The 10,061-nt window shown below is 44.2% G+C and overlaps 2 protein-coding genes across 2 annotated transcripts; one reads left to right on the top strand and one right to left on the bottom strand.

The window, feature by feature from the left end:
- Positions 1-72: 72 nt before the first annotated feature.
- Positions 73-5,739, bottom strand: BDW47DRAFT_135010 (putative P-type ATPase; the record flags this gene model as incomplete). Its single annotated transcript, XM_024818221.1, has 21 exons — positions 73-830; positions 879-1,027; positions 1,084-1,234; positions 1,349-1,394; positions 1,445-1,568; positions 1,619-1,851; positions 1,944-2,078; positions 2,157-2,236; positions 2,287-2,619; positions 2,681-2,834; positions 2,910-3,216; positions 3,267-3,374; positions 3,424-3,569; positions 3,625-3,974; positions 4,054-4,185; positions 4,268-4,334; positions 4,386-4,520; positions 4,571-4,912; positions 4,975-5,493; positions 5,561-5,600; positions 5,654-5,739. 21 exons carry the CDS (start codon positions 5,737-5,739, stop codon positions 541-543), a joined length of 3,927 nt encoding a protein of 1,308 aa, XP_024667530.1. The 3' UTR covers positions 73-540.
- A 1,078-nt stretch (positions 5,740-6,817) lies between these two features.
- On the top strand, positions 6,818-8,993 carry nap1 (histone chaperone NAP1). The gene is made up of 5 exons (XM_024814507.1): positions 6,818-7,211; positions 7,334-7,413; positions 7,467-8,195; positions 8,251-8,591; positions 8,661-8,993. Exons 1-5 carry the CDS (start codon positions 7,165-7,167, stop codon positions 8,709-8,711), a joined length of 1,248 nt encoding a protein of 415 aa, XP_024667531.1. The 5' UTR covers positions 6,818-7,164; the 3' UTR covers positions 8,712-8,993.
- Positions 8,994-10,061: the final 1,068 nt, after the last annotated feature.

Genomic DNA, 10,061 nt, shown 5'->3' on the forward strand with positions numbered 1-10,061 from the left:
TATTCGCTATAACTCGTGTCAAAGGGACAAATGTTCGAATTTATATACGTTCTACTTGTTGCCGATAACCATCCTCATTGTTGGCATAGAACTAAACCGTGACGATATCCAAGAGTTACAAGCCCCTCATCAATGCTCTCGGAAACGGCGTGTTTAAATGGTTTTTTTATTTGCTAGCCCATGGAATAATCTATGGGAGAAAAATAATTTCAAATATTGGTTTTAACCAAAAACAGTTATTTGAGATGTAACCCATACAAACATCATATGCATGGGTGTATGCCCATTCTATGCTACAAGGCTCAAACGGCGAATAATTCATTCAATAACTTCATTTCCCAGGAACTCGTGCCTCAGATCTGGTGGGGAATATCCTGGTATAACATACCTGGACTTAGAGCTCTCCTACAAGGCTCTCTTGCTTTCCAAACATATAGGAATCATTTATATGCAGAATTTCGGACACATAACCAGTAAATGATAACCCAATCGATGACTGGAACTATCGTTTGGCGCCGAGCCTCGAGCCTCTTGCGTATCTTACTTCACCTGCATCTCCTCAAGCAATACCTTGTATTGACGACGCTGCTTGCGATGACCGGGTCTCAGGAAGGTATGTGCACGCCCTACTGCTCTAGCAAGTTCAGGGAAAACTGCCTTCTCCGAGACCCAAGAGAGTAGAAACGAGCCCATAACAAGTAAGAACAACCAACATGCGAAACCTTCGGATAAGAAAGTTAACTGCATGACTCGAGTCATCCATTTCGACGGTGTGAAGAGCATGGAGCAGGCAAGTGCCAAGTCTATAAGAAGAACAAGAACGAAAGGTACTGTGAAAATTAGCACTTGCTTAACGAAGATGAGACTGGAATACCCACTGTTTGACCTCATTGACATTCTGAATGGCGGTCCCACACTCAGAACAACACTTGCCAATGTGTATTGAAAGCTAGAAACTAAGAACAGAGCGGTATTTTCGGAATTGGCGATATTGCTCTTATCCGAATCGACCCGAGGAGGCTGGAACCTATCGTAAGAGTTGGTAAGTATATGCGTATGAAGGTCGTCTTGTTATCAACATACCATGGCTGCCACTGAACTGTCTTATATGCAACCATCTGTGTCAAAACAGAGATTGTAATTTGCCCGAGTAAAGGGGTCAGAACTTTCCGCGAAACCAGATCCGCTGTTGGTCGCTTTTTAGAAAGTATAGGATAAGGGCCAGTCCAACCCACTGTTCAACAAAACCTAGTTAGCCTAGTAATGTGACTTGAAATTCCGATCTTTCTCTGCCCAAGAGATCCGATTCTCCATGTCGTCCAGTCAAGCTGTTGTGCACGCCACTTACTGAATATTGCGATAGGTAATATAAGCGCTAGATCAATGAAGAGAAACTGGATCTAGTCAGAAGAAACCCAGTAGAATACTGTCATATGGGACATACTTGAAAGTCACCAAGGTTCGAGGCTGACGTGTATAGAAAGCTGACCGTGGAGAATTGGATGGCCGAGTAAAGACTCATGTATTTAAAACAACAAAAACTAGTGACCAAAGCTGCTCGGCCTTCCCTATAACTCATTTAGCAGTAAGTCTAGGAAACCCTAGAAGGTATCGGTACCTTATCAGTGTAGGTACACAAGATATGTCGAACTGGCGACTGGTAAAGGGGGCAGCAACAGAAGCTTCGGCATCAGATAAAGATATACCGACATCTGCAGCTTTTAATGCGCCGCAATCGTTCGCGCCGTCGCCGCAAAACCCACAGCAGTAATCAATGGACTGAAGCTTTTCGACCAGCTCATGTTTTTCGTCGGGTGACATTCGTGCAAAGACATTTCCACGCGCGAGGACCTGTTGCTCATGTTAACAGTGTTAAAGGGCAGCGGCATCAAAGCCCAGATTTGATTGAACCATGCGAGGAATTGTTAAGAATGAAAGCTTACGCGTTTGACGACAGTCTCGCTGCTGTATTCCAGCATCCACCTGAACACATCTCCAGTGACAGCCAGTGAATACTTGCTAATGTTACAAGCATTGGTTGGTACTGATAGATCAACTTCAGGGGAGTCCAAAGAAGGCTGCAAGCAGTCAGTCTCGATTTATTTCCCGGTTTTGTCATTTTCAAAGAACGCAAAGAGTAGTTAGGGAGTAGTTACCATTAATGTATTCTGGTCAAGCGTAAAAGTTGGATCATCGACGCTTTCCCAGGATAGTGAGGACTCGCCAGGAGAATGACCTTTCAAAAGGTTAAAAATTGATCAAGAAGATATATAGAAAACAACCAACCTTCAACAAAGTGCGGGATGAAGCACTTTTCGTCTTTGCTGATCAACCCACACTCACGAGCAACACTGATCGCTGTCAGTATATTATCACCAGTGCACATGATATTCCGAATTCCAGCATGATTCAACTCCGCAATAGTTTTGGCAGTGCCTGACTTAAGTTTATTCTCGAAAATAATAAACCCAAGGAATGTCAAGTCACGTTCTGTGTCTCTCCGTTCCATTTTCTGTGCCTTCATCCAGCTTAATCTTGGTATATACCTAGTGGCACAAGCAATAACACGGTAACCTTTGTGAGTGTAATGATTCAAAAGATCATCAAAATCCCAGGGCACTATTGAGTGATCCTGATGTTAGTGACATGACTGTTAATATAAGGGTATATCTATACACACAGCTTTCAGGAAGACATATATCCTTCACACTTTCTGGTGCTCCTTTCACAAAGATGCTAGCACCACTGTCACCAAATTGTCGCACCACTACACTTGAGCGGCGAAGCTGTGACACAAATTCGAAATTACGCAAAATGCCTAGCTCCAAATGGGCCTAATCATTAGACGTCGTTAGCATTTTCCACCCAGTTCTACACACTCTAGCCCGGATGACTTAGCGTGTTCTCACATTGGCTCCATTATCTTGATAGTCATTGACTTGGGATATTGCCGGCTTTGCAATAGACGGCATTATAGTTTCATACTTGGAATTCTGTTGCTCAGAACCCTGACTTCCGCCTTCTTGGTAAGTCCAGCCTGTGAATTGGAACATCTTCACATCCAGAGGGTCCCCTAAGAGTTCATCATCTACAACTCTCAGGGAGTGACATGTTGCCATGGTGTATATAAGACTGTTCCTCTTCTCAATATCGAACGAAGCGTCAGGGTCTGGAGCCGAAAGCCTCAAAGATTCTTCGGAAAGAACATCAGAAAGACTATGGATGAGTTAGCGAATACAGATAAAGTTGGTGACAGACATAGATACCTCATATCCCGGTTCACAGACCGCACCCCAAGAACGTCCAGCCCATCCTCCGTCAGAGTGCCTGTCTTGTCGAAGCAGACAACATCTAATTTGCCACCTACATTGACCCTATTTATTGGTTAGTTTGAGATCCACTTTGGACGTGATTTTCTCCTGCCTTTGTGGACTAATGCAAAATATCTTGTGCTGTTTCAGTCGAGAAAGCGCGAAATTGGTACCGATTGTCAGTGTCGCAGGCAAAGCAGGTGGCACAATGATGGTGATCAAATCAAGTGCTCTGACAACTATCAGATGCCAGGAAAGCTAGGAGGTATCAGAAAAAAAGGATTTTCCCACTGAGTTATTTGTGTACACTTACTCCTAGTCGAATGAAGTTCACAAATGAAGTGATGAAACCCAGGATAGCAATCACACCCATAACAGATATGTAGCGGAAGGAGTCGCGATAGAATTTGAAACCAGTGGGTTTGGGAAACAGCATGGAGCGTACCAGTGCGCCTTTTGTTGTTGTGAAACCTGTTCTCACGACAATCGCTAATGCAATGGCTTCATCATCATCAACATTTTGCGGACGTCGAGCCCGAATCACTTTTGTCCCATTGAAACAGAAGTGTTTGGCAATAGCAGGATGGATGGATGGGGCACTCAGGTTAAGATACTTGAGTGCACTGTCTGTTAGCGGACTTTTTGAGACAGGCACAGATTCGCCTATCATGTTTTCTCAATTAGTCAACTCTTCTTCTCTGATTGATATTTATGTTAGTTATACGGGGCGGCATTCACTAACCAGTGAGCATGCTTTCATTCACAATACAGTCACCAGACAGCAATATACAGTCACAAGGAACTTGATGTAAAGACGGGTCAGAAAACTCGAAGACGTCACCAGGCACAAGGTCTCGAGAAGAAACAGATCTCCCTACAAAAAAAATATCAGTACCCATAGGAGGTTGTAGAAAGCGGGAAGCCGGAAGCCGGAAGTCGGAAATGGATAATCCTACAGAAACCATTTCTGAGAACACGAATATCACACTCGAACAATGAGATTTCCCGCAACCGACTCATGGTCTGGAGATTAATGAGCAACAGCGACCAACTAGTTATCATGGGATGGCATACTGATTTCGTTTCAATGACCGTCGAGCCTATACTGAAGACAGATATGACGAATATACAAACAGCATAGTAGTAATATTCGTCCATTGACCAAAGGATGAGGCTCGCGAGTTGGAATATATAGAATGGGTGGAATGCCTCCATACGTGAGAAATTTGATATCGTAAATTCAACGCCTTGGGGCTTACCTCGTCCACAAGCAATTGACCTGATGACTTTTGCTGGATATCAAGGAGGTTCTTGCCAAATATTTGCTCGCGACTGTCGCGATCATCGGCATCCAATCCATTTCGCATTACCTTCGAATTTGTCCACAAAGGATCCCTCCAGCCACTAACCAAACAAAATCTGTCTAGGATAGGGTGGTAGAAAAAACGTAGATACCTGTATTCAACGAAACGCAATAGTGGTATTGTCGGGTCATTGTCTTCATCATTTGAGCAAATTTCCGGGCTTGCAAAGATAGTTGAAAGAGGACGACCATATTCCTGCTCGATAACTTTATACACGCTGAACTGGTTCCGTTGATCCTGTGCTGTATTAGTGACGACTAGAAAAGTGATAATCAACAAGGCAGGAGGAATAATATTACTTCAATTGCAACCCATTGGCAGGTCTGAAGTCGTGTCGGTCTCCCGATCAGCCGTACTCGCCACCTAGGAAACCATCTAAACACTAGACAAGCCAACCCTAGTGTCAAGATGCATAAAACAATGTACATCAGTAATCCAGTTAAGTCCGTGGAAAAGCCAGCGACAACAACTGTTAGGTCTTCAGATTCGATGTGGATTTTGTGTTTTAACCTCGCATCGTGTCTTCGGGGTTGGCCATATGAGCTACTAGATGACAGCCGGCGCGGAAGTAGAGGTTCTTCGACTGAACCTCTCGGTGAAGATACTTTGGATCCAGAATCGTCATTTGGTGCGCTGGTGTCGATGGACATTCCGTCGATCTCGCTGCGGGTATCCATGGCATCCTCGATTGGCCATTCGGCATGGCCCCCTTCATCTTGGAAATACGTGAAACTAATGGAAGAGTTTTTCCGGCTTCGTCGATTGGAGAAGGAGACGACGCTGGATGGAATGCTCTCTGAGATTGGCCCATCGAAAACCTGTTCGATGTTGGTTATTTTCCATTCCCCAAACTGGGCTTCCACGAGCAGTAGAATAGGGGCCAACCTCGTCGCGGGCCATCTCCACATCTGAAATGACACTGTAGCTAATTGATGTTAGCAAAGCTAGAAGACAAAAGTTCTGGTGTAGGTTATAAACCTGCTTCTCATGGAATCACGCCGATGCCCAGCCCTAGATGACGGGACCCCGGGTAATTCCCTTGACGACCGTGTAGAATGATCCATAATGCCGTATATGCCAGTCCTGGTCTTTGATTGATTCAATGATTAGACGATGCCTGGAAGCAATGCAATCATCGTCACGACTGGAAGTGAAATAGAAATATGCGACCTCAAGGATTTGGTTGAGGAAGGGGGTTATTAAATTGCAAAAAAAAAAAAAAAAAACCTCTGCTGTTTATCATATACCTTGCAGTATATCATATATATTGTGGGTGAAACAGATAGACTGTTTGGAAGCCAGCAGGGAGAGTGTCTATTATGATTCAATCAAAGTGCCCAGCTATGTAAATGCATTTCGTCCAAGGTATTGGGATATCAGTTTCTCCTATCAGCACGTGATCCTATGCATATCACCGACTTCACAGACCCAATCTTGGTGGCAGAACATTATCTACATAATAGCAACAAGCCTTTTCTGTTTTCTTTATCTTAGTCGACAAATGGTGGTCTATGATTCTCATTGATTGCAAACGTCTCTTTTTCTACCAAGAAAAATACAATGATAATACTTCGCTGCCATTATCCCATGGTTTCCCCACTGACAACGAGAGCACAATATATCTGTTCTACTGCGGAGTATGGGGAAGATGTAAGGACTAGGTGGCTAGTCACATACAACAGATGCACTTCCATTGATATGAGTCTTGATTACACTTTATAACACTCTAGTCACCTACCTGTGAACTTATAGTACTCCTTGTGACTGTTTCAGTTTCAGTATCTAATAGTTAACTATCCGACACTGTCACATTACAAATCAAATATCAACTGCAGATCATACAATACGATCTTGAGACATATCCCCAATGATGAAACAAGTCCCAATAGAACATCAAGTCTTGCTCATAAGTCAGCTCTAAATACTTTCTATTGATCATTACAGTGAGGATAAAATCTTTTAAAAACAGAAGAAGAAAAAATATATCGATTGATAAGGTAGGTAACTTGTGGTATGTTAACACGATACTCTGTAATTCTCAAATAACACTTGAAATCCGATACCGATCTTTTTTTCTATCTACCATTGTATCATCAATTTGTTGGAAGAAATAGTAGGCTACTAAGTACACTTATCTACTAGTGGAGTGTGGTTTGTTCGGACTTTTCCTCTCTGAAAGCTAAATTGTCCACTTTTCCCTCCTTCTTTCCACTCATTCACTCACATTTTAGATGGTTGCCGCTGGCAAGGCTGTTGTCCTACAACATTGTTGGGAGCGCTCTGAGGTTTCTCAACAGCGACCGCCGCCAAGCCCCTCGGCCCAAGGGCGCTAAGGATCCCACCAAGCCAGTATTCCAGACTTCCAAAACTAAGGCGTTATCAAATTCTTCCTTCAACACTTAATCCTCCCCCAAAACAACCCCTCGTCCGGCTTGTCATTTGTTTTATTTCTTGTTTCTCTTTTCTTTACCGACAACAGTCTTCTCGCGATGTCTGAGCCTATCAGGAACAAAAAGGCGGACTTCCCGGTCGCCCCGTAAGTAGCTTCTTGCTTTATCTCTGCGTGCACTTTTTTTTTTCTCCCCTTCTTTCAAGATCGCCCCATACCTGGTCTTTATCGACTCTGCCCTGTCCTTTGGGTTTTAATGATGATTATAGGACACCGCAAAATACGCCAGCTAATAATGCCCCGATCTCTTCCCACGCTCAACAACCAGGTGTTTCTAGCATCAAAGAAGGTGATTTTCATGATCTATTCCCATCAACACTCGGGCGTCTAACAGGAAGTTAGAATCTCTTGATCATGCAGCAGCGGCCTCTCTGTTTGCACGGAACCCAGGTCTCGTTTCTATGATTCAAGGGAAGTTAGGGTCTCTTGTTGGCCGCTCGTCAGGTTACATCGAATCCCTGCCTGTTTCTGTCCGCAGACGCGTGGCTGGGCTGAAGGGTGTTCAGAAGGAACACGCTAAGCTTGAGGCTCAATTTCAGGAGGAGGTCTTGGAGCTGGAGAAGAAATATTTCGCCAAATTTACTCCCCTGTATCAGAGGCGCTCTACGATAGTCAATGGGGCTTCTGAACCAACCGAGGGCGAAGTGGATGCAGGCAAAGGCGACGAAGACGAAGACGAAGACGAAGAGCTCGATGTCAAGGATGAGGAAGGCACCAAGAAAGACGAAGATAAAGAACCTTTGATCTCGGGCATCCCAGAGTTCTGGCTTTCTGCCATGAAGAACCAGATTTCGCTTGCGGAGATGATCACTGAACGAGATGAAGAGGCCCTCCGACATATTACTGACATCCGTATGGAATATCTCGATAGACCAGGTTTCCGCCTTATTTTCGAATTCGCCGAAAACGACTATTTCACCAATAAGACCATCTCGAAAACCTACTACTACAAGGATGAGAATGGATACGGCGGTGATTTTATCTATGATCATGCCGAGGGTACGAAAATCGACTGGAAAGCCGACAAAGACCTCACTGTACGCGTGGAAAGCAAGAAGCAAAGGAATAAGAGTAAGTCATTGGAACCACAGGAAGTACGAAAGACTTTTTGCTAAGAACATCTTAGATACGAAACAAACGCGGGTTGTCAAGATTACTGTGCCTGCGGAATCCTTTTTCAATTTCTTTTCACCCCCGCAGCCCCCAACTGATGACGACGATACTGTTGCCACCGATATCGAGGAGCGTCTTGAACTGGATTATCAGTTAGGGGAGGATATCAAAGAGAAGCTTATACCTCGTGCGATCGATTGGTTCACTGGAGAAGCACTTCAGTTTGAGGAACTGGGCGACGATATGGATCAAGACGATTTTGATGATGAGGATGACGAAGAGGATGATGATGACGAAGAGGGTGATGAAGATCAAACGTCCGACCGTGATGTTGACGATGATTCCGATGAGGAGGTAAGAATACTCTCAGTGTTTTGTTTCATTCCTGTCTTGTATGGATCCATGAATACTAATTATAATCAGGATGGGGCTTCTAAGCCGAAGAAAGAGGCGGCAGAATGCAAACAGAGCTGAACTCGTTGGCCATGATGGTTCAGTAACTATGTGAGATGGTTGTTTTGTGGCTGGGATTGATCTTTCAAGATTTTTATTCCTTTCCTTCTCTCCCATTTCTCAACCCTTTCCCAGAACTCCCCACACAGAAATTGTTTTTACATTGACTTCGTCTGTCTGTAATTCCTGTTCTCGTATCCATATTAAAGAGAGAGTATGTGGGCGCACCTGTAAACTTCTCTGAAACTGGATGAACAATAGGTATCTTTAATATCATATCATATCATATTACTTGAATCCGAACAGATACAATTTAAACGCTAGGAACACTCGAAGCACTGGAATGGTATGTTTCAGTCTAGATCGTCTTGCTTGGTTTCTAGTAGAATCTATAGAAATATGTATATTACTCCATAGCTTACCACAGGGGTGGCGGTGTAGCGAAGGATCGGGATCCCTCTCAACGAAGCGGCGTCCTGCCATCTGCTACCCTTTTCTAGTCTCTTAAGGCTAACTTCTTCCGTTACTTCTACTTGGTTTAGCCCATCGTCGGCCTTCCGATTTATCATGTCGTGCCAAGCAGTGTGAATATAACGCCGGAGCTCCTAGACCCAAATCTTAGGAAAATTCCAGAAGATTATCCAACCTCGGTCTTTTCGACAGCTCTTTGTCCCCTTCCTTCTCTCCCCTCTATCACCAGCAACACACGAGTCGATTCCTCCCTCCAGAGATGAACCTTCCACGCGTGAACTATACAATAGGCTACCCACCTCACGCCTCAGTAATGGATCCGGCGCGCGACTCTATTGGGCCCCGCTATGTCTGACTTGATGGCCTCAAATGAAGCAGCGTTATACTTACACAAGCGCGGAAGGAATCCTGCCGCCACAGCTACTGGTCGTTAGATCACGAAATCCCAGGGCAGTTCATAAATGCAGATACTGCTAATTTCTTCCCAGATGGCATGGAGAAAATTCTGTATGGATCATATCGTGGGTTGGTACACCGAACCGTATGTGATGTTGATTTCTGGTTGCACCGCTCGAGGGATATCATCTTGTCTGGTGGCGCCCGCGAATTCAGAAAACCAGACATTATTCATTCTGACCACAATCTTTCACCTGAGGCTTGCTATCAGTTCGGAGACTCCAGTCCACCCGTCACTGCGGAGCTTGGAAGATATTAACTTCGTGAGATTTTGGGCTTTGGCCGCGGTAATGAGTCGTCTGTTACCTCAATACGTAATTGCTCATATTCAACAACAGATTTGAATTCGAACAGTATGGAGAGATCAATAGTAGAGATCGTCAAAGTGTCTCCTGTGAGTTGAGTTTTATTCAATACGTGAGGATGATCAAAAAGTTTCTAGGG

The sequence above is a fragment of the Aspergillus candidus genome (genome assembly GCF_002847045.1).
Source record: "Aspergillus candidus strain CBS 102.13 unplaced genomic scaffold BDW47scaffold_88, whole genome shotgun sequence".
Lineage (NCBI taxonomy): Eukaryota > Fungi > Ascomycota > Eurotiomycetes > Eurotiales > Aspergillaceae > Aspergillus > Aspergillus candidus.